The 26,637-nt window shown below is 33.8% G+C and overlaps 1 protein-coding gene across 1 annotated transcript in view; it reads right to left on the bottom strand.

Annotated features, from left to right (window-relative positions):
• LOC138181418 (uncharacterized) overlaps positions 1 to 26,637 on the bottom strand; it is a 230,640-nt gene that overhangs the window by 67,124 nt on the left and 136,879 nt on the right. The window contains exon 2 of the mRNA XM_069116183.1: positions 1,674 to 2,112. Within this exon, the coding sequence (XP_068972284.1) occupies positions 1,674 to 2,112 (439 nt within the window). The remainder of the gene's footprint in view (positions 1 to 1,673; positions 2,113 to 26,637) is intronic.

Here is a 26,637-nt window from a genome sequence, read left to right as displayed (position 1 = left end):
GTTATTTCGATTAATTTTATAATTCTTTCGAATGTTGCTCGGTTGACTGGTTGAAAATTATACAGAAGTTTCCTTCATCAATTCGTCTGTAGCTTCTTCGTCGATTATCTTCTTTGCGCTTTTGTTTAATTTAACTATGTTTGTTAGTATTAATTAAAGTAAACATATTTATTACATATTTTACGAAAAGTAGATTGTTATATTAAAGAAAATATATGTTGCTCCGTAGTTAAAAAATTGTTTACGAGTAATAGGATTAGAATTTTATTCTTATTCAGCTTAAAACGCTATTTCAACGATATATCTAATGACATAAATAATTTATATCTTTTTGTACATTTAAATATTGAAACGACGTAAAGAAATATTTGATGCGAGCTGAAGTTCAAACGAGGAATTCAATCAAAATTCCACGGATTTGTTGTTTTATTATAAAGCAGAACAATTTTTCGTGGATCTTGGTGAAATATTCTCCGCTACATTGTTTGTAAATTACAACGTTACTTTGTTGTAATATACTAAATTACAAGCTGATAAGATGCTCTAGATTATACGAAAGCGTTCAAAGTAGTAATTGCCAATCGTTAAAAGAGTTGGTCTAAAACTCTCAAGAAATAAATACTTTAAAGCACAAGCTCAATTAGCACTCAATTACTACTTAGTTACGACAATTGATACAGTAACCTTAATTACCCTATTCGATCGCTATCATCCAACCATTTTTTAATTATCAGGAAACCTATTTCAAACGACAATTATTTTAAACATACACGAACTTTCGCAATGGGGAAGAAAAGGGCTGAATGTTTTAAATCGAAATATTTTCTAACAAGATAAGTTTCACTGTCGCCAGTTTTAAGAATTTTTTGGTATTAAACAGAGAGTTCTTTTCAGCTGTTTAGAAAATTAATGTATTATTTGAAATAATATTTATCCTACGGAAGAAAGAGTTTTCATAGTGAAACAGTGGAGTATAAAAGCGATCAAAATCTTGAAACATTAAGGGAAGAAATGGGTGAAGTCAATAGCGATTTTATGCGAAAATTTGAGAGTACTGGTTCGGTATTTGACTGTTGGGAAAAGCATGTCTGACGTCAAAGCAGTGCGCACATAGTTCAATATTGGAAAAACTAAGCAAACAGGCCGAGAAAATTCAAGAGAATTTAATGCATTTAATCTTTTTTCATAAGCAAACTTAATTCTGTTTGTACTTCCTTGCATGTGAGCTAAATAAACGTTAGATCATTTTAAAACATTCAGTTCTTTCTTCACCGCCCTACATAGATCATGTACACACTCGACACCATAAAAAAAAAGTCATTACTTTTCCGTAAAAAGTTTAAATTCCATTAACGTAAATATAACCAGGAAAATTCAGTACACAGAATTTTGAAGTAGAACGCGTTGTACGATCAAACAGAGGATTAGTTTACAAGCAAAAGTACGTTCAATATCTACAATAAATATCCCAGAACATCGACCGAATATAAGTCCTTAAAAGTTTTGAAAGTTTCATTCAGGATTTTTAATAAAAATAAAACAACAACAAGACCATATAACAGGAGACTCTATTAATAATTAATATTAACGAAAAAAAGCAAGAATAATAAAACAATTGCCGATTACTCCGATTACTCAACACCAAATCCAAAAATTACAAATATCATGCTCACCTCTCTCTCTGTGCGCTCGAACACGGCATTAGTATCTTGCCCATACTGTTCAATTTCCCTTTGGGATCGCACAAATTTCCCGATGACTGCGTTCTACGGCCGGTGAGGCCCTTTCCATTGTGCCGACTCAAATTCGACCCCATGTTGGGACTGTCGTTCTCGATCTGTGCCTCTGTCGTCCCCTCAGCAGCATTCACGGCATTTCCGGGCGTGTTCTCCTTGTTCGGCCAGTCGAGGTACTCGTCGATGTCCTTGGCATTGACCTTGCAGGATAACGCCGGTGTAGCGGGCGCCGGCCGTGTACGCTTGCTGCCCGGCTGCAGTTGAGGACGACAGCCTTTACGACGGTTGTTGGGCGATTCGCCGCTCAACGAAAGCCTCTGCACTTTCCAACTGTCCTGACCTCCGCTCGCCGGAGGCACGGTTACGACTTCCTCGCCTGCAACAATCATGCCATTCCGTTTTACGCGCTGCTCAGTGACGTTCAGGGTTCATAGATATCGGCGCTGAGACGCTGAATGCTTGCGAACAACCGTTACAGGCTTTTCTTTCTTACGGTTCTTGCGGTGATTTGGATTGAGTGTTTAGGAGGGAATTGAGTGGACGGTGAATTAAGAAGCAAATTGTCGGGGGGAAATTGAAAGGCGGAGGATAGGATGCGATTCAATGGGGAGAAATGTGTGGAATGTTCAAAATGGAATATTTGGCGAGTGATAAGATATATCGTGAATAATTCGTTATGCTTAGCGAATGACTCGTTATAGTACTTAATGTGCAATTTGTTATAATCAGAGTGCGGAATTTTATGCATTTAGCTATGAGGAATTTAGAAATGCGAAAATACGCGGAATGCAGGTAATATGTAAAAATATATAAAACTATATTTCTTATAAACTTAGCTATGAATCCCATTGAGCTTAAGGGACATGCAGGAATCCGTAAAAACACATTCCACTTCTTTTCCACATCCCCTTAGGGGATGAATGTCGAAAAATCTTATCTTAGTGGCTGCTTACGTCATGGGAGCAATATGCAGCTAGAATTTCATGTTCCCTGGTTCACGAGATTAGACTGTTCGTTGTTGAATCGAAGTCAGGTCATTCGTTTTTATATATGTAAATAGTAAATGTAAATATAGATATGCAGAGTACAGTACACGTTATAATATTTGGTAAGTATAACAGGCCCCTAACGAATATATCTTACTCTTTTAGTTGTGTTCGCAAAAAATTGGCAAATATGTATATCCGCAGTTTAGTTACAATATCCAGCGAGTAATTCGCTATAATATTTAGAGAATGATTGATTATAATATCTAGCTGGTGAAACAGATTTTCGTTTAAATTTCAGTTCTTCAGCTGTGTGTGTTTAAAAGATGCGAATTTACACAAACATTCGCGGTATAATTTTGAATATCGTGCGGTTTGCAGGTGGTCGAGCAGCTTTGGATTACGTGGGAAAAGAAATTTGGCAAAAGGTAATTCTCTATAATAACTGACAATGAGTTTCAAGTGTTAGAGGAATGAAGGACCGAGAGTACTTGAAATTAAAATGCTTGAGCTTTTTTGTCTGAATGTGATTGAATGTCTTTTGGTAATGTCTATATAATTTGTCTGAAGCGAGTAGAAGATTGAAAGAGAGTAAGAGAGAGAGAGAGAATATAAAATAAAGAAAGAAGGAATGTATAAGCGTAAGGTATGTAGTGTGTGGAAGATATACACATATAGCTGAATGGAATTGAGAGTGAGAGTTATTCTGCGTCATAGAGTGTATTGAACTTTATACTCAAATATTGTACACTTAAGCTGTATATATATGTACTTATTATTTTTAATACGTTTATTTATTAAAAATCTTAAAAGATGTTTTTGTATTTTACATTTATTATACTTTTCCTAATTGGGAAGGTGTCTACGTATCAAATATTCAGGAGCAAAAAAATTACCAATTTTTAATGCCATAATTATAAACAAAAAAAAAAGCAAGTAGAAACTCTGCAACAATTATTTAGGATGATTATATAAACATACGCGATTACATTTATTAATAATTAATAACAATACAACAATAGCGCAGTCGTAATGACTGGCAAGTAAAAATGTTATGTGTTTTAAATTATAGATAGTAAATAAAATCATTTGTAAATTATTTACAAAGTGGAAAATATCGCGCCTTATCTTAAATATTGTATTCAGCCCATAGCTACAGACGATTTAAAGCTGGGAAGCTATTTAGCACTAATTTACGAGATGCATTCCGAGAATACTTCATGTCAGTAACAGTGCACTGATTGTTCGTTCCTCACAATCTGTTTCGTCGGTATCAAACTCCTTTGGCGCTTTGAATGGGCCTGGATCATAGCCAGCATTTCGATAGGGTCATCGGAATATGTTGACGGCTTAATTCGTATTAAAATTGCTTTTTACTATATTATTTCTGCGGTCGCTTTGGACACATGAATTTAAATTCAAGATGCAATTAATTTTATTATTATACATCAGTATCGTCATTACGAGAATCCCATTTCATTTATTGTGAATATCGTTAATTTTATTTATAGCATTTTCACGTAATTTACGTTTCTCCTAGACTTTATCAGATACTTTTTACCTTCATAAAAATTCAATGAATCGCATAAATCAAAGCCTACGATAAATTCAGTCGAACGAATTTAAGTAAAACAAATATTTTTGTATATATTTTAGAAGAGAATTTTCTAATAGTTTTTTAACATAATTACGATCGAAGAAGCACAATTTAAAAGCATCGTTCTTTCTCGCATTTAAGAATCCTTATTAATGAAGATAGATAATACCCTCTAATTAATGAAAGGAATACATATAACATGTTTCATTTAATTATTGATTCATTTCAAAAAGTTAGCACTTGAAATATATTATTCAACGTAAAGAAGCGCCATATCGAGATAAATTAATTATTCAACTCTCTTTAATGACGCCATTCTCATTTGGAAGAGCTCACGTGAAAGTAAACGTTTTAACGAGATACGCCAGTAGGCGTAGTAGATTTTTCATTTTCGTCCAAAAAGGCGAGAGGATCGTTATGAAAAATGAGGGACGGAAGCATATGGACTGAAAAGTGTGAAGGATAATAGGATTATTTAAAAGAAAATCTGGAATTATAAAAAGGCATATATTCATCCAGAATTAGAATTTTAATTATTTCGTTTGTAGAATTTGTGCATCGTTTTAAGAACAATTTTGGCAAGACCAGCTATTCGAACCGACTATTCGATATTAATATCTTGACATAAAGTGAAATTACTTTCTGTGTTATCTTTGAAATATTTGAAAGTTAAAACACTCATTATCTCAAGATATAATCCTTTTCCTCTTACTTTCGTTTCGGATCTACGTATCATATCTGTGGCTCTGATATTACGTTGCCCTAAACACGATTAACGAGAAAAGAACGTCACAACAGCAGATTCTGAAACTACTTTCCACAAACTGTCTTTCAATTATGATCAATTATTTCCATTTACTATTTTTCGAATATTAATTCCAAACGGAATTTGTCCACGTCTAGTCATACGAATCACCTTAATTATCATTCGATTGAATTAAGCTGTACTATTCAATATTAAAGAAAGAAAACGATTTATCATTCAAACTTCTTCTCTTTAATTTATCTCTATATTAGGAATAAAATTTATCCAAAGCTTATCATTCAGATCAACGTACATACCTTATCTATCGTTCGATCGAATTAAGTTGCCCTCTCTACGATCCACGAGAGAGAACAACGCAACAGAGTATTTTCAACATATCAGAAAATAATAGGATTCCTTGTTCCGTACGATCGTTTAAGGGCGCTAACACGCAGCGCGGCGTTCAAAGCGCATACCTTTAACGCTGCGTTTATCGAGCTCGATTCATAGGCGTTGCACGATATTGCGGCGAGATACTAATATCCATGGCGCACGAACCTCGTTGCATAACTGTATTATTAATGACAGACGTGGAGCGTACGCACGTGCGCACACGCTAAGGCACGCATTCATCGAACGGAGCAGGAATAATTGAAAGCGGTGCCGCGCGCTGCTTGTTGCGTCTGCAGCAGCCAACTTTTAATTCGACGAAAGAATCGGCTGCGTTTCAAGAACCCGTTCCAGTGAATTGCGATAGGCGCGTCTAACTTGCTTTTCAAGTGTCTGATTAATGGCATTGCCGGAGTATACGTCTTTTTAGTGGATATTTAATTCAGACGCTGTCAATTTATTTTAAAGATCGTGGATTTCCAAGTGGAAGAGTTTTTACAAGGAACCGTAGATATTTGTAAATTAAATTTGCGAGATCGGTTGGTCGATATTTTTTTCAATAAGAAATTTGAATGTTGTCGATTCATTTTGAACGATTATGGTTTTGTAAATGGTACGTTTAGTGTTTTCATGAGGGATTATAAAAATTTGTAATTTAAATTTGTAAGATAAAATTCGGTTCGTTATAATTTTTATAGATAGAATTTTATAGATAGAAAATTTAGATACTATCAGGCTTCGGGAAAAATATCAGTGGTATTTTAATTAACATTCCATTTACTATACCTATTACTGTGACGTATTTCAGACTTTTCGTAAGTTTTAATATTTTTCTAAAGGATTATATAAATTTGTGAATTTATAAGATAAAATTATTAAGTTAATAATGTACTTTTATTTTTACGGTTATCACAAACACGCGAGTGCTTTAGACCAAAGTAATGATGGGTTTTATTCAAATGGGAATATGATTATACTTGCTTGGTAATAGTAATAGGGCTATGTAGTTTATCTATTCTAATATATCTGAGTACATACACATACACATACTACAGGTCGATAGTTTCAGTATTAACAAATATTATTTTATCTCTTCTCGACCGAAATTGGACAAAATGGTAAGATAACTTGACCATTATGATTCTCGGGAAATAACGTTCATAAATTTTTACTTATGAAATTACGTCATGCTTGTTGTGTACTATGATGAAGATACGGACAGTGAATAGCTCAAAGAGAAAGTTATTCTTGCATTCGGACATTTGCAAACAGGAAATACTCCGGAAAGCGTTCATACTAGTTCGTAGAAGTGTTACCTACGTAGAAAATATATATGTTGACAGAAAAATCATAATTAACTCCAACAATTTTTAAACGTTAACGCTTTACTGATCGTTTATATTATCCAAAAATTAATCTATGTTGTTAACTATTTTTATAATCGAATAAAGTAAGCAAATTGGAATAAATTTCATTAATTATATTTTTATAGCAATTCATTCGGAAATTCCCCGTAGAGAGAATTCTTATTCAGTTTTCCGAACTCGATGTATCGCAAATTTGCTAAAATGGGAAGGTTACACATGCTCTTGAGTTAGCAAATCACTTTGCAATTTCAAGTTTAAGTTTGACTTCCGGCGCTCTCGTAAGTTTATGACACGTTATGCAGAAACAGGAAGAAAGTTTCGAGTGCTCCGAAATTCTAATTAGAAACTGGGACTTTCTATAAATACATAGTTTAATTAAACGATCCCGAAGGAAACAAATAAATCAATTTCAATTTTCAAAACATACAGTCGATTATAAATCTTTTCAACATAGTAATCCTTTATATCTACAAATCGTTTAATATAACTTGCACCCATTCAAATGTTGTCGCAATATATAGAATATTTTTAAATTGTTCATCTGATATTTGTGAAAATGCGAGAATTTTATTAAAATGCTATCTAATCGTGTAGAAGTTTTTAGAACACATCGCAATACCGTGTATGAAAAAATATTATGAGAAAGAGGAGAGGATACTAAAAACGAACAGTAGACTAAGAGACAATCGTTCCCTTTTCCTGAAACTACAAGTAATTCAATTCTTTGCTTTCCTCCAATTTCCTTTAATACCATGTTCTATAATTTCATTCTATTGATAACATATCTTTGTTAAGATGGGTTTAAAGCCGAAGAATCCTTAGCATAGAAGAGATCCACGTCGCAAAAGCATAATTTTCATGGCCGTTGTAAATCAATTTCGTATTATATCAGGCTCGTATCAATTTTCCTCTCTTCTTGTCAACGTTTCGTCACATTCATTACCATAATTACAGTCTCGTACAGAGTTCTCAAGAATTTATGTTTCGCGGCAAAAAAGCTTACAAAAGGCAATGCAGAAAGAATTATCTACTTATACGAGGCGAAATTGCCGGCATACAATTACCAAACACAGTGATTGTCACACTAAAAAAATATTTCACGTGATACACATTATCCTTTTTTCGTTACAAAACAATAGCGATAGTAATTTCGCTATCGGTGGCAATCGTTGAAAAATGATAATTTCAGTGTTTTAGCTACGAGAATGAACCGTTATGAAAGACGACAAAGGAACAAGAACCCTGTTTTCCCCTGACTGGCAGAGGTTTTAACACAGTTTTTACTTTAATTACACACCAGTATCCCGAGTTTTTCCCGAAGTCACGAGGGAATACTCGTAACAGAGCGTTGACAGGGTGATTTTATATCGTCCGCGGTGCGTAAACGCGTGAGAAGGAAAATAAGTCGAACGGTGCGTCGGAAACCACCGTTGCATCGGTAATTGCACCTCACCAGTGCATGACTCATTTATAACGCATGAGTTTCTAACTATCAGACTTACGCGAGACAGGCTCGGCCACGTTTTTCAAACGAAAAACGAGCGTGACGATCTGTCGCAAACTGTAATTTCGCGGGGGGGCGGGGGGGAAGAAAAGAAAAAACAAAAGAAGAAGAAGAAGAAGAGGGAAAAATTAAGAAGAAGGTATCAGCAACGTTCTTGTTGTTCGAATTTTTAATTCGAAAAAGTTTTATAGCTATGTACTTACTTTTATCGTAGCTATCCAAAGGAGTAATAATATTCATTTGTATGATTTATAATGATTATGCGTTGGGAGGAATAGTAATGGTCGAAAGTGATAGAGCGACGTTGGTATGTTGATGTATTATAGTTGCGAAGATGTAATATGATTGAAAAGCGAAAAATAATGATTCGTGAAATTTTGTACCGAATAACAAATGATGAATCGGTTAAGTTTCTTTAAGAAGAGATAGGAATATTTCTTTTGCGATTCTTGAATTATAAGGGGAATATATACTAAACATATTATGTTTAGTCATGGCAAAATTTCTTACTTTGGTAAAATTTTTTGTAATTCCTAGGTTTCTACGGTGACGTCCCTTTCTTACGTAATAATTCATTTATAATAACACAATCATTCACTCGAATGTCGTATTAAATTATTAGTAATTTAAGGAAACTCCTAAACACTGATTAACTAATAGAGTTACGATAATTTCTTGCATCCAGACATATTAATTTTAATGTTGACATAGTTTTGGTATTGCTGCAGGTAATATTCCCTACTGTCAATAGAGTCTCTATTAATCGAGTTTCTCGACTATTAGTGAGCAGTATTATTCACGATATCGATATTGAACAAGATAGGTATAGAACAACAAACAAATAACGATACCTACTATCTTTCGTGTGAACAATACAATTTTGACAGTACTAATACATCATATTAACGTCTTATGCATGAAGTGTTGTGTCACGTTTAATAATTAACACTTAAACGTTATAAAACATCTGTTCTATGCTTCTCTTTTATTTACTATATATGTCTTTTTATTTTATTTCGATATTATTTCGAGTAAAATTCAAGTTTTTTGCGTCTGGAAATCATATAATACAAATATAATTGTAAAATGATTTCTGTTATTCAACTAACCGGAATGCCACAAATTGCTACATAAAATAGGAAAATACGTGAATTTAAAATTGTTAATACAGAGTTTCTAGAATTAGTGTAATGGCATTTAGGATCAGAATATTACTATAAATTGTTCATCATTTTAATCATCTTCAATTTAATTTACTCAGAGGTTTAATTCGTACGATTATCTAATACTTTGTATAAAAGCATTAAAAACTCGGATTATAATTTGTATCTTCTAAAAGTCGGAATTCTCGCGTTATAGGATTATAATTATGGTTATTAAAGCTCGCTGGTTAAACAGATTTGAAAGTAAAGCATTCAAGAAACGAATGTTACACTCCTTCTACCATAACCATTTACGTTATGTTATTATGTAGCGAGTGTAATGAAAATGAATTGCTACAAATAATTTATGTGATTCTATCTATGCGATATACATATTTAGCAACGTGATAATCAAATTCTTGTTGCGTTAGACGTATTTGCGCTTTCACGAGCTCATTATTAAATGGATAGCATGAGGTACGACTGGTTTCTGGACTAACTAACACTAACAGCTGTAACTTATGCACGATCTGTTTGTATAGATAGTTAAATAGATCACGAAGTAGCGTTTTTTTTTTTTTTTTTTTATCGATGACCATAAAAGGTAACCTTCGCGGCTTTGTGCGCAGTTTTTCCTTCTGGTTGCAGTCAAAGAGAAAACGTACTATACGTAAGTATATACATAGCTTTTTTAAATGCTACGCTTTTATCGAGGACAAGCAGATCGATGTTATTCATAATTGAAAGGGATAACACAGCTTTATAACCGAGGTCTGTTTCTAATGCTTTAGATTTCGTTGCTGTTATGGAGAAAAAAGAAAGTGATAGAAAATGTTATGTTGAAATAAAATATATATAGCAAGTCGCGAGTATTTGAATATTTCCTGTAGAAAATTTCGATGAATATATTACGTATACTTCGTGAAACTTTATGAATGTTCGTTCATACTGTAACGACACAAGATTATCATGATTACAATAGAATTTGAAAGTAATTATTTATTATAGGTATAAGTGTGTCGATAGTTCGTTCACATAATAAACAACATACTGTTTAGACAAATTTGTGATTTTTATGAAGTGGACTTTTTCAATAAATATTTCATAATTGTTATACGTACACATTTTCGGATTTTCAATTTGCGGATTCATTTATCACTTTTCAACTCCATCAATGTAACCGTGATGATTGTATGATATACGAAATTGTAATAACTGACAATTTCATTGTACAAATCTGTATAACATAAATTAAATTTTACATTCATTATATGTGTTGGCTTTTAAGATGCGCAGAGACATAAGGAAACGCATACTATTTTACAAAGAACGTTTCTATCCCAAAGAATTGTTAACTACGTTACTACAAATCTGCAACGTTGAAAAAAAAAATGCGAAATTTTAGAGATTACTAAAGTTCCTCTGTCAATTATTCTCTGTTTAAATAATCGAATATTCTCTTGCTTTGAGTATCTTTAACGATTCGATAACGAATAGCGGACCAATCTCCAATAATGAAGCAAAGGCTATGATACGTATGGAATTTTTGGGAAAGTAGAGTAGAGAATGGAATTTTTTTTTAAAAGATACAATACTGACAAACGTATGGATAATGTTTTTTTTAAAATCGGCATCCTGAAAGAGCTTTTATCAATACCTAGCATTATAGATAAATGTAGATAAATGTTCGATTAATCGAAAATATAATAGTAAAACACGATGGAAAGTATAGTGGCAAGCGGATGAATATATTTTTGTATGTATTTTTAATAACAATACAGAGTTCTAATTAATAATATCAAATAATATCAGGCATCTAATTGTTATATTTCCAAGCATATAAACACAAGATTGCTTTCAAATTTTTATTTCAAGTAACAATCGCAAACTGAATGGAATTGGATTCTCGTATAAAGTCATTTCCTATTTGTATTCTCGCCATTGTACACTGTGCATGCACAAAAGTTCGCTTATCGTTTCAAATAAAATCCAAAAAGATATACTCTTTCATTGAATCGAGCTTTCCTTTACGATAAACGCTAAGAATGATGAATGAGCCACAGTATGCATCGATCGTTCCTCTTCTCGGTCGTTTTGCTTCGAATGAAAATGTTGTCGATTAAACGGACGCTGAACAAGACGCTAATTTACTGTACCGAAAACGTCCAACGTCGCATCATCCGTCTGTTAACTGGATCACAAAAGTCAATTACGAGCTTAACTGTTATCAGACACGGTACGTTCATTCGACATATCTGAGAAGCATCTAGCTAGACCGTAGACAACTGTTTGCACACGATAGAACGGTACATTCACGATACGTTTGTTCTCGATTAGCCGGATTCAAAGATACAAGACAGGACAGAGACAGAGGAGATATCCAGGTCAGGTTCAATCGATAAGCATTGGATCCAGTTCGTTGGTTAAAACTTTACGACGTCTAAATTCATCCGTACTTACTGCGATTCCGAGATAAGCGTCACCTTTTGAAAAGAGGCTGCCGTATAGGAGGGTGAGCCGGTAAAGGACGATTCACACTTCCTGTGCTTCAACGCGATAGACACCGTATTTTAGTCTGGTATATTGTTATCTGGAAATTTATGTTATTGCGGAGGAGCGGAAAACATAAGGAACGTCGATGATAACGGTTTTCTTGCGAAGGATAAATTCTACTTTTATGTAGCCTTCCTGTACCTTTGAATTGGATTAACCCCTTAAGTGGGGAAAGAATTTCGCACACAATTCGCTAAGTAGGAAGTGATATTTTACGATATAGCGGTTAATGTTAGCGGTAAAATGTTGGAAAATTTTGATTTTCTTTTACTCGCCCAATTCTACGTATTATATTTTCCGTTTTATAATTCTATATTCAAACTTCTATACAGGGTCGAAAAAAGAAGTCGAAAATATAGAATAAAATTTTTTGTTTTATTTTTTTTTTAATTTTTCCATCGAGACAACGATCTACAGTGAAAACCGTTATAACGTACCGCACGCGTACCGAGCGAAAATTCAAAGTCGATTTTCTCGAAAATAAAGCCTCAAACGAAAAATTTTTATTCTATATTTTCGACTTGTTTTTTCGCGTAGAATCACCCCCTTTCCGCTTGTACCACCAGTTACCAACCACCCTGTATAATTATTTTTTATATTATTAAGTAAGATAATTTTGTGGATTAATATACTGTAATTAATACGCTATTGAAAAATTAATTGTTCAATATGATTGAAACATTCGATTATTATCAATCAAATAGAAATTAAGCGTTTAGTATTTAAGCAATTATATTTAATATAATTATATACATATTTTACTTGATTTGTAATTGAATTACATCCTTCGACGAGGTGTAACTTGACTGTAAAACTATAGGTAGAATAATGATTTTATCTATTATGCATATTATTCATGCGTGCAGTAGAACATTATAACGCGACGAAATTCAATACCAAAAATTAATATACAATTGATCAAAATTCAATTTACTTATGCAAAATTCATCACGTAGATTATGAACGTTACAGAATCTTACTAAATTATTTCACTATTCGAATATTCATATCGTAACATTATAATTTTCGAACATAAATATGCCTTTGGTCCAAGAAATTACTGAGATCAATGTTAGAAGATTCTTTTAAATTAATAGAAAAATCATTGAACATTCGTTGGAAGATTATAATTTTCAAATAAATTTTTTATTCCACGAAAAAACATGAAATTTCTATCTTACGATTAATTATACTCTTATATTCTATTTTATTCTATATATATATTATATTCTATTAGATAAATAAGAAGATCCTCGTGATTAATTTGCGTAGTAGCATCTAATATCAAATTGTGTATTTAATTTCAACCTACAATTTTAATATAGTCTCGCGTTAAATATAAAAAAGGAAGGTAACATGTGAATTAGTGTTGGAACGTTGAAAATATTCGACTTGTTAGGACCGACAAAAAGAATCTGGGTCGATGTCGAAGATTATTGGCGTTCTAAAAAGAAGTTCACGGAAGGATGGATGGTTGATCTGAAATTTATTGCCCCGAACGAGAATTTCCCGCAACTTTAGCCACTGTCGAATCAACAGAACGAGAGGGACGTTGATTGTTCGCTCGTAAAATTTTTTGATCAAACTGTTCCTCTTTAAAATCGCCCACACCTCTGTGATCTTATGATTGAGGAAGATAGGGAATATGAAATGAAACGAAAGTGATCTGCGAAAGTAGATGGAACCTCGAAACGATTTAGTACGCGTTATCGTATGTCGAAGTACAAAGCAAAGATATTTGCTTTTACAAAGAATACGAAAATATTAATACCTTTCATCGATTATCTAAATGAAGATTATAAACACGAATATTAATCCATATCGGAAATTTTATCTGTCACCTGAATGAAAACAGATAATAACACGAAACAGCCGATATAATATATTTTTAAATACAAAATAAATATTTGAAATATCATCTTTACCTAGATAATCTATAGCTTTCTATTTAAATTATATTCTGTAAAAAGTAAACAAGTGCCCAGATATTTTTTGGCACGGTAGAATTCGATTTACTGAAACGAAATTTTAGTTAATAATTAATCGAACTTTTGCTGCTTGAATTCACGTACCAGAACGCGGGCTCCCATTGTGTGAACGAAAAATAATAGGTAGTGGGGAAAATTGGTGAACTCCTATTATATGAACTGCAATTACACAAACTGTTTGTTCCCTGGCAAATTCGGATAAATGGAGTTCCGCTGTAGTGTACGTAGTTTACTATCTCAACTCAACATCAACACGATCTTCGTTCAATTCGTTTCCAATGAAAATCCCTTAAATCTAAAACCCGTAAAGATAAACCATAGAAAATAGCGATACGAAAGAGTAATGGAACGAAAACAAGGGATGTCGTCTGACTGTCAAGAAGGGAAAAGAGTTCTTCCAGTCAACTGTCGTTCGAAGACGAAAATCTATGGCGCGTATAAATGGAGATGGGTCGTGCTCGATCGTAAGCCAATTCGCATTATGCGGAGCACGTGCTTCCCAATCAAGCGGACCACGGCGTATCCGGTCGTGCTGAAACCATTCCAGGAAAATCCATTTACATGGCAATTAAACAGCGTCCACGATGGATTTATTATGGATAGGTCAAAGGCAGTGGCCGCGGTATCGCCTTGGATAATTAAACAACGCTCGACGAAATATCCAGCCTCTCGTGTTTACGCGTATTATGCAAATGACCGGGCCGTGGTGTCGCGTTAACACGTAGAAATAATAATATTCGCGGAGCGTGTCGCGTTACGAATCGGTTCCCAATGTTCGATTTCGAAACCAACGACTAAACCTTCTGGCTGTTTCGCCTCGCGGTATTGCGCTTTTGCGAACGCTAGTATTCGCGGGCCAAAATATTAACGATATTTCTTCGTTCTCGTTTCCAATTATTGCGTGAGAATTTCCAATTGTTTGTGGTTTACTCTGATTATTATTATTTTATGGCCAGAAAGGATCGTCGAATTTGTTGATTTATAAGAAGCTTGGAATATCGAAGCATAATTTCACAATTTGCAATGTAATCGGGAAATTAATGTAAGTAAAATAAAACTGCGATAAATTGGATAATCATAATCAAAGGAATATTTAGATACACCTCTGCGGTAATCTTATTGCTTCTAAGGAAAAACGAAATATTTTGTAATATTTATGACAACTTCTTTTCTAAGTACAATCGATAATTTCTATAGTTTCTAGACATAACGTCTGCATGTATATATTGTTCTATATCTGATACACTATACGATCGTATAATAGATCATATTACTACATTACTTCTGTAATTTATAATCAGAATAATATCTTCTTAGAAGATTTACAGCTCATATTTCCTTTTATTCGCAGTCAAGAACGAAATTACTTATTCAAAACCCAATGCAGCAGACGATCATCGGTACGATAAAAGGTTCCACGCAAGATATTTATTATCTATTTCCATCACATGTCTCTAAGTTACGACATCGGATAAAAGGCGAATAACGAAATTCCAAGAACAAACATCCATCGAAGTCATAGCTACGTTACGTACTTTTGTTCCTTAAGACAAAGAAAACAAGTTTTCCCGTAATTTACGGCGCCTATCGCTTACACCAGTCACGACGTCCTAATGCTTCTCTAATTTAAAACTAACGATTTCATTACGAGCCGCAGAAATACGTCGTGAAATCGTAATAAAAGGTACAAAAAGCTTCATCGAGAATTACATGGACAGATCATTAAGCCTGTACTGGAGACGGTGTAATAATATTCCCTACTTTTGATTCGATGAGAAATACCTTCGTCCTCGGACGAACAGTCCAACAGAATGATTGTAATAAACCGCGATTATCGTTCCCTTCGTGGAATTACTTTAGAATAAGGCAAACGAGCTAACTGCAAGCGTCGTTACCGGCTCGCCATTGCCCTGTAATCTGCAACGATCCTCAGATTCTTAGACTTAATGCGGACGAACGATTTTTTTCTTGAGCGCTTTCGCGGCAGACACGTAACATGAAATGTATAGATAGCAATGCATATTGTGACGATTTATTAGATGTGAAACAGTACATTGTATCCCTCTTTACATGGTGTTTGTCATCAACATATACCTGTACTGTTGTAATTTCTATATATACGTTTGAATTTCTTCCAAACTTTATCAACAGCCTCATTATAGTATCAATAAAATTTTAATAATATTTCGTATAACGCGTCACAATATGTACAGAAAATGATAGAAATTTATTCTAGCCGGATCTAGTTAATTGGTATACAAATGTATAACAGATGATACTTTGAAGAGACGAATATTTTTGGTAGTCACTGTACGACTATCACGTTATGTAGAATCTCATTGTATTTTAATTCCGACAAAATCGTTCGTTTGTATCGACTCTTAACGCTGGATTTACACGGAATTTCTTGCGATAACAAATTCCTAGATCAAAAATTGATAGGCAAATGAGATTACGAGAGGACGACATTATCTATTATTTATCTCACCTGATGCAAAATGTTTTCATTCGTAGACGCACTGTGGCACACAGGTTACAATGAACGATGGACCCATGAAAATCGGCCTTCACTCGCGTCAGAACGACTGACTCATCCAACTGGTATGAGAGACTGAATGAGCTCCGTAATACCAATAATGCTAAAATGTGTGTTATGAACATAATTGATAAGAAGAAAGCGTCATTCCGGCAAAGATATCGGTGATGCCGGTGTTTATGCACGAACGAGACCCCATTGTGATATTATTGGCTTCACGATCTGTTAAAATTAACACGTTATGCGTGAAATCTCCATGTTATTCCTCTCTCCACTCCGATGTTCAGTTATATCGGATTATTATGGCGTGATTGTGATTCGAGGTAACGGTCTATTGGAATTTCATCTTGTTATAATGGAATACATAATGGAAGGCAGTTTATTGTGATTGTAGTTTAATTCTGTTTGTTTCTCGATTGAAATCTTTCTTTGGTAATATTACTTATCGTATTAGTTTGATAATATTTGTAATAAAAAGATTCAGATAGAAGAGTTTATTTTTAGTTTGACAAAATGTGGAGATAATGTTGTTTGGATTAATCTTAGATAATATATTTTACCGAGTTTGTTATGTTTATTATATTAAAGTATTAAATATATTTGTTAGATTTGTTTGTAATTGAAATTTTAATTATCTTAGGTATATTTCATAAATTTGTATCAATATATGAAATTATATATGAATTACGTGTTAGATATCACTATTCATTATATTTACTTCTATCAGTCTGTATATTTTCAATATAATATGTCATATCATGCTATTAAATTAATTAATTCTCTAATTAAAACCGTGACGTAAATAACATTCAATAAAGAAGATCAATTTTAAGATGAAACAGCTCGGATAAGTTAAAGCCGTTTGTTTAAGTGACTTAATACGAGTCCTATAATATTGTCAACTCGAACGAATACGATAAAAAGGTTTATTAATTTTTGTATGGTGTCCTTGAACTTCCTCTTTGAAACGAAACAAAAAATTATACAAAATTGCGAAAGCAGAGAAGATTTCCAAAGCATGAAAACTGATCTATTTAGTCTTCTCTCAGAGAATTTAGAGCTTCGAACAAGTTAAATTCATCTTTACTTTCGAAACCTTATACATGTCACCAACCTAAACCTATGATGAAAATCACAGGAAACTACACGATAAGTACATTTTTCTTGATTTCTTGATTATCAGTTTACTGATTAAAAAGAAAGAAACGAGAAGTAAGCCAGATACACAGAATAGACTTTCGTGACGAATCGTATTTACCCCGAAACAGTGAACTACTTTCTGGATCTTTCACGTAGCTACACGAAATCTATGAGTCAAGCCAGATTAAGTTCCCTTTCTCGCGAAGAATTTCCATGAAACGAATGACAATGAACACGCACCCCGAGCCACCGTTATTTCTTGGAAAATTTTTCCTTCCTTTACAAAAAAAAAAAGAGGCAAACGCGGAGAAACGGAAAGCTCGACGTTAAACTGCTATCGCAAAACGAGCATTAGAGCGTCACTTTCCCCGAGGCGTTATTCTTATCACGCCTGACTACCATAAAGAGTAACAATAAGTTACGCGCTCTCACTTTTCTCGGCGCTTCGTTAGAAAAAGGAAATCCTGCTCTCGCGGTGAGGAACATAGGAAGAGGAACGAAAATCCTTGCACGGTGCGTCGCGAGGATGCAAGCCCGATGGATAAAATGCATCTTGTAGTGACCTTGAATTCTTTATGACAATCGATGGCTCCAATGTCTTTGATGATCCTCATAATGATCGTGAAGTTAGTTATTCGGCAAATGAAACAATTATTTGCCAACTCAATATATTATGAGTATTTATGAACAGAGATAATCTCTCGATATAAACAAAGTTCAGGAGCTCTAGTGTTTTATCTGTGATCCATGATACTTTTATTTTTAGTTTTTTGAGCAAGAAAATCTGGAATTAGTAGGTTGCAGTATATGAAATATATTTAACAGTTCGTACTTCAATAAATCCCAAGCAAGATTCGTTGATATGCGTTAAAAAGATTAAAGTCACAATGATACATCTAAATAAGCAAAAATATTTATTGCAAAAAGATGAACACCTAACTTATGACTCGTAACATTTGTTTCATAGCATAGTTTCAGTAATAATATAAGTGAATCTTATAAAGAGTAAAATGTAAAAAATTATAGACACAAGCGACTAATTATAATTCTCGACCACCGTAAAATTTGTTGCTTCAACAATCGTATGATCGCAGCCTAACTCGCGTCTTTGATACCAGCAGGCTCCAAGCGAGAATCCGCAGCTTTAGAAGTTTCTACGGCATGAACGACGATCTTTCAACTTGTTCGAGTTTCCAAAGTACCATAATGTAGTAGGATGTGTTTCATCTTCGCGATAAGAATATGGAGTTATGCGATTTGCGACGGCGATACTTTAACGTAATGGAAAGTCGTCGATCGCTTTTAATAAATCGATATTCGTGGCTCGAACGTTGCGATATTTTTGGCGAGTTTCGTCGTGGTTGTGAAATGCGGTTTCGTTTAACTTTTCGTCGAATTAGTGCATGGAGTTTGCTTACTGAGAGTTCGTGCTGAACGATACGGATCTTTGTAATGATAAAATCACACGATGTTAAAGGTGTGAAGTTATTGTACGAATGCTTATACTGTATATATAATGTACATGTAATATATGTAATTTATGGGAAGTTTATAAATATATGGAAAAAGGTACAGAGTACACGTACAGAATAATCAAAATTATACGATATATCCAATGAAACGTACACGTTATAGTATTTAGAAAACGTTAATGTTACGTTACGTACATATTATAACATTTAGAAAATATTAATTTGCATGAAAATCTGCAATCTGGTTATGAGATTAGTTATAAAAAAAATTAGGAGCTGAAATAGAAGATCTCCAATAGATACAAGAAGCATATTCTTGTTAATTATAATCGTTTGAATGTTATGAACTTTCAACATTAACCATCGTTACAGATCTAGAAGAATATATGGTAAAAGTAGGAATAAATATCGGATTTAATTATAACAAATTTAAAAGCCGAAAGAAATTATTTTATTAATCATTTAAAATAAATTATTATTATATTAATTTCATAAATTGAAGAACAAAGAAAAGTGATATGTTACAAATATTTTTAAAATTTTCTTTAGAATTTATTGTTACTTATGTAGTTTCTTTGAAATAAACAAACTTATGAAAATAAGTCATATTGATAAAAATGCAGACGACTAATTTGATTTCTGAGAGGTTCGTTTATCAATCATTTCCAATTAGAAAAATCAGTTTCTGTTTTTCGATATTGTCAAATATCTTCCTATGTTCTATTCGACGACAGCATATATTTTCTTAATTCTCTAGAGGTATAATCTTGTCGAATAAAATTCATTTTGCAACGATACTAAACACAGATGTTCAATGTTTAGGCCAAATTCAAATCGGATCTGTGTCCATATTTTCGAAATTCTGGCTTCAAGCTCCAATTGCCTTAAGATCCTACATAAATGCCCTCAGGGCGCATGAAAATCGTAGCTAATACGCTTTATAGCAGTAGGATGTTGTGCACGCAGTACTTGTTATGCAGCTGGCTGGTTAGTAATCGGTGTTTCACAACGCTGTAAATTAGTCTGATACGGTTAATGTATGAACTACTCCTTCGTATAGCTTCGAGGATATTCTTAAGTTTAAGAGGCGAGAATCGTCTTATCAAACTAAACCTTCAACTTGCAACTCTTGGAAAACACAAGATTTCTATTAAAGTCGAAACGAAAGAGTTAACAATTAGTATTTTTAATTTTAAATTATTAACAATTAGTAAATTCAAATTTTCCAATTCTTAGAAAATTTTAGAGAACAACGATTTTTATATCGTTGATTTTTTATTTTAATTACAACAATATGTAAATGTTATAAGATGATATACCTGTAATCGATACAAAATTTGGAAAAGTCGTTATTTGATAAAACGATATTTCCCAAAATATTTGTCCCATTGAATTTTCCGGAAAAGGACATTTCATTTTCGAGTATTCGAGTAAGTAGCAAAAATGTGAGACTTCAAATTAAGTTCGAAATTGATTTATGGCAGACCCAGGTGACGCACATTTCTTTCAACTCTACATTGCTAAGATTGCCTGTGTTACGAATGTAAAAACTTATGATTTATCCTACCGAGTGGATTTTTATATTCTTCGTCCTGAATTGATATGACTTCTTCCCAATGGTACTTTCAGTTTTTATTCATCCAACGACTTAACATTTTTTTATATATATTATCTTACAAATACGTTTACAAAACACCACCAATTTTTTTAATCCTCTCTTAACAATATCCCCATTATCAGACCCTAAAAATCAAAAACTGCAAAATTACTCCACTAATACTTAACAAAATTGAAAAATTTATTAATTCCACCCTTTTTAATATTCAAAATTCTACACCCATACGTGTTATATATCACCTATCAATTTAACGATTCTTTAATCGCCCAAAAACTTAGAATAATTTTTGAACCGTACTAAACGTATCTAGTACTCAACTATCGCTAGCAATATGAAATATTATATTTATATACAATATCAACATATAATATTTATTTACATACTCTTTTATTTTATAATAAATTTATATAATTGAACTATATAAATTTTATAATTTATTTGTTCACGTATTTTCATAGATGCCATAAATGGTCGATATTCTGACAGAATAAGCAACACGATTTAATTCGTTCACTCTTATACGAAGCAACAAATACAGAGATATTGCTGTGTCCGAATGTTAATGTGAATAACTGTCTGCGAAAGAACGTTATTAATTTATAGCGCTCATTTACGTCTCTGTCAGAAATTCAGAAAACGTCGCTTTTTTTTCAAATTTTATAACATTAAAAAAATCGATCTTTTAAAACATCGTCGTTCGTTTTGCTTTCCAGCGCTATAGCGCTATGCTCTATCCACTCATATCTTTACGAGCAGGACAACGCTCTAGGACTTTTCCCGCCCTCTTTGGAATGTCTCTCAACGTTATCTAGCGCTCATTCCAATGGAATGCGGACGATAAACGGCACGAAAGAGCACTGCTCTACTCGCCGGGCTGTAATTCAACGTATCACCGTGCCTTAGTGCGACTCGAGAGGAGAAAGAGAGCAGAATACGCGCGTTATAGCTTCGAATATGCATTTAACGCTGCCCTCTCGTCGACGACTGATCGCTTGTTACGAGTTCACATGTTCGACCATAAATTCCTTTGTTTCTTCGACCCTTTCTGTATTTCCTCGATAACAAGGGAACGAAGTGTAAAATCTTTGCTTCTCGATGGATGAAGCGATACGAAGGATATCGTGGGAAATTCGATTTCACGATAATGGTTGGTCAGCTGAGATTGTGACTTCTCACATTTTAAATAAAGATAACTGATGCAATTGGGAAGATTATTCTTTTATTAACAGATTCTACAGTGGTTACAAAATATATTTGTACGCCACTGCAGTTATTATGGCATTTATGTACGTAGCACTGGTATTTATATACCAACTGACTAAATTCAAGCACATCGAGTTTCATATCATTTGATAGTACGTTTATATGGTTACAAAAATTTAATACTATGGAAATGAAATGCGAGATCTGATAAAAGAAACGTTTCGTCGAAAAACGAAGATACGTACGTACGCTTTTCCTACGTATAACATTCAATCTACACATATATTCAAAAATATATTCACAGCAATCGAAAATCGCGCTAGTAATTATTACTTAGATCACCGTCGCACCTGATAGATATAATCTTTTCTTGTTTAATTTATTTGCTTCAAATCGCATCAACTATTGGATTATGTCGTTAGCGACTCGGATTACTGAAATAATATTATTATATCAATTACAATTTAGTTACACCGATAACCAAGTAAGTATCTGTAGCTTACTATTTTCATCTCACGTTAGCCGGCTAAATTACAATTTGATCGCGGCCACTTAGCGGCCGTGTCACATCAAAACGTAACTATCGCATTAAAAATTACGAACTAGGTAGATAATGGTCGGTAGCCACCGATTTATTGTAGATTACACGAATTGCTTGGAACGAGCCGATGTAGTTAATTTATTTAAACGATACAACCGTCTCGAAGCTCGTCCCGTGGAAATCATATTAAGCTGTGCCAGTTATCCAGCCTGTATCTTAATTTCATCTGGCCAAGACGTTAAGGATCGACGTGATCATGGCTGGATAATCGCCATATACAGACAACGATCGTGTTTACCTTAAACGTGTAACGATCCAGTAATGTGTCGAGTACTATCTGTTTCTCAATGATAAAAATGTTTTATATTGGTCGTGGAACAACCGTTCGAATGTTTCAGAAACTTTGTTGCCTATTATCCTAATCTTAGGGCTACTTGATGTTCGATAGATAGGCGAAATGTAAGCGGGTTTTAAGAATTTCATTTACAATAAAACCTTGAATTTAAGAAGTTTTAGGGCTGTAGATTTTTAAGTTTCTTCGAAGTAATAAAGTAAGTTGAAAGTTATAGATTGTGAATACGAAAGGCTTTGAATTTTTGAAGCTTAGGAGTAGCGGATTTTTAAATTTATGTTAATAGCATGTATCGTGAAAACCAGATTTTGGCGTGAATTATTATTACTTCGATATTTCGATTTCATGTTAATATGTTTTGAATATTTTAATACACGGTGATTGGTAACTGGTGGTACAAGCGGAAAGGGGGTGATTCTACGGGAAAAAAGAAGTCGAAAATATAGAATAAAAATTTGTTTTTTAATTTTTTTTTAAATCTACAGTGAGATCCGTTATAACCAGACGTGATAAGGTGCACGCGTACCGAGCGAAAATTCAAAGTCGATTTTCTCGAAAACAAAGCCTCAAACGAAAAATTTTTATTTTATATTTTCGACTTCTTTTTTCGCGTAGAATCAGCCCCTTTCCGCTTGTACTACCAGTTACCAACCACCCTGTATATCTATTTATAGGTTTGTTACTATATAGATTAGATTACATAGATTAGCAATTGCTTTAAAAAAATAATATATCAGTTGACATATAAGAGATATATAGCAGATAATAAATATAATTGTTAAATTGAACAACTTAATTATTGGGACGAACGAATCTTAGGATCTTCACAAATCCTCTTTCAATGGCAATATCAAACAGAATGTCAAGAACCACAGAAACTTCAATGGCGTAGCTTCTACCAGTTAGATAAATTATCATGTTTATATGTTAGTTGTGTATGTACATATATTGAAGTCACATATATCAAGTAGACTTCGAAATGTATATACTTCATCGAGTGCACTGAGACTGTACAAATCTAAGAGAATAACTTATAAAGTTTAATACTATCTTCAATGTATTATTGATCACCTGCTTCTTTCGATTCTTTTCCATTGTAAGTGCACACTAAACTGTTGACTATAGAAGAGAAAGCAAGGATTACTTTGACAACTAAAATCTTTAAACTCTATGGAAGAGAAGGTTTTATTGCGAACATCGTATGGCTTGTATGAGTTTGATGATAGGATAAACGCCCATTAATGTATCGATGTGCTCTCAAGGGCATAAAAATTGCAAAACGTAAACAAAATGATTACAAAGCAGAGAGGAATCATTAGACAAGACTGATTGTGAATGTAGCTTAATAAACGCACGATATATTGATTTATAACATTCATATTAATATCAATAATACTCTTCTGTGCCTACAAACATTTCTCTAATACTATTAACCTGTAATACTATGATCATAATACGATAGAATATTATACCATAACACTATTAACTCCAGAATCCATGCCTGATTGAACTTCGGTTTTTGATTATTCACATAACTCGTTCTTGAGAGTTCACCAGTCATTTCTACGAAGTAGTAAAGAATGATTACTTTATAAAGGAAGACAGGACGAAGAAACAATAAATAAAGACATTACTACTCATCTACAAGAATTACTCTCTCTCTTGTACAACATTTAACAAAATCATGGCCCAATAACAATAAACCTCCACGCCCCATTAAAGCAAACAATATTTCCGCCAACACGTTTTAACTATCAGATTCATTCATCTTCTGAAGCTGTACCGTTGAATCCCAGAAATTGACCAAGTTACAGAGCCATAAAATGAGATTGGAACGGCAGGGAATGAGAGAGAGAGAGAGAGAGAGCGAGAGAGAGGACATACAGGGAGCAACGTGCAAGACCTGGACTACGAAAATTTTTCCTCGGGACCGGAGGAAGGAGCGTAACGACTCGCGGACTCGAGCTGGATGCCGCTACAATTAATTAGTCCCGGTTTGAAAGGGTGAGCCAGGCCAACGGAGAATAGGAAGCCGGATGGAAACAGGAACGCGAAGATGAAAGGTGAAGGCTTTCCGCTGGACGCGCGGCCTGTGTAATCAGAAAAGATGTACAGGGAACGGCGGCAAGACTCTCGCTCTGCTCGTCGCACAAAAAGACCGTCCTCGTTAAAAACTGGCACAAGAAATCGTCCGTGCAAACTTCTTTCAGTGTTCAACCCGCTGAAACTGGCGAAGTGATTTAATTGCGTGCGAATGAATACCCTTAAAGTAGGTTTCTCGTCCGAATCCCCGGCTCTGAATCACCAAGCATTGGGTGTATGTGATTCTTCCAGTGATGATCTGTAAATGACCGAGGCAACGCGATTTTTATAGGGAAACGAGAAGGATGAGACACCTTTGAGTCATCAATTTTGAATCTTGGATGCTAAATCTATATTTGGCTAACTTGTTTAAAACACGTACTTAATTCTTGAACGACGAGGAGATTAATTCCGAAAGATTAACAAATATTTATGTCATGTACCTTCTAAGTTACACGTGTTTTTTTTTTCCTATAGAATCAATACATTGAATTACAATTTTTTGGGCAGTTTAATAAAATTGTAAAATCTGAATAAATCATTAATTACATTAGAATATGCTGCGACACAGTCCCGTAATGCTGATTATTAAAACAAACAGTCTATCTTCTACGAGACACGTAAACTTCCGCGCGCAAGTTCAAGATTTATTCAACAGCGCTGCCGCGCGCCTCAAATCTCAAATTACAACGGAAACAACCCCAAAACAAGCTAAGTAGTTAGCTCTAGAACCACCGCCAACTACCAATCAATCAACCCCTCGTCATAAATTCACTTCCCCGGTGAACGACAAACATCCTCCGCCTGGTGCAAACTTCTCCAAACTCATTCACCGCAACGATCGACCTTGAGGTGTAATAAACGATTTAGAAGCTGTGCAGCTGCATCTTTTTTCAGGGTATCGTGAGAAAATTCAGCACGCACGGGCCCAACAAGGATAACGTTTTACGATGATGTATCGTATTACGCACATCGATCTCGCGAGACGGCGACCAAAAGCACGGATATTGTCTGTTACGTATCTACAGGATGTCTGGTTTAAGTAAAAATTGAAATAAATATTTTGAAAGATATATGTAGAAGATTTAGGATCATTTTTCAGAAGATAGTTTTATGGTATAAAAAAGGACAGATAAGCAGAGATAACGAAATATTTCGTTCATTGATCGGAGAAGGTTAATGCTTGAGTGTATCACCACATTATATTAAATACATGTCAGCATAATTTGTCCCCTATCGTATGTATAGATGGTATAGGCTCCTTATATAAGAGTATTTTATAACCTTTTCGACTCGTGACCCTCTTTTATAATAGTCAAATAACCTTCGACCTTCCCCTTTGAAGTATTTTATCACGGTGAACCTCAAGTCATTTCTTTTCATTTATTAAGAATCAATAGACCGTAGATATTTATGCAAATTCATATTTCGATGAACGCTATTTGAGAAATGGAATGTAAATACAAGTCAATTTTACTTTTAGATATCATCAGCAGCATTCTCGGATATTTTATTTCTTGCTCTATCTTATTTTTAGTTTTTATACCGAATATTTTGTGTATTTTTGTATACTATACAAATTCTGTATATCATTGCACGTTTAAATTTCTCGCGAATGCATAAACACGCGTTAAAAGTCATTGCTTTTATATGGAACCATGTTGAAGTAAATCAATAGTAAAAAT

This window comes from Bombus flavifrons, chromosome 7 (assembly GCF_040668555.2).
Source record: "Bombus flavifrons isolate JBK064 chromosome 7, iyBomFlav1_principal, whole genome shotgun sequence".
Taxonomy (NCBI): domain Eukaryota; kingdom Metazoa; phylum Arthropoda; class Insecta; order Hymenoptera; family Apidae; genus Bombus; species Bombus flavifrons.
Note: the sequence above shows the minus strand (reverse complement) of the source record. Positions and strands in the feature narration are given on the sequence as shown.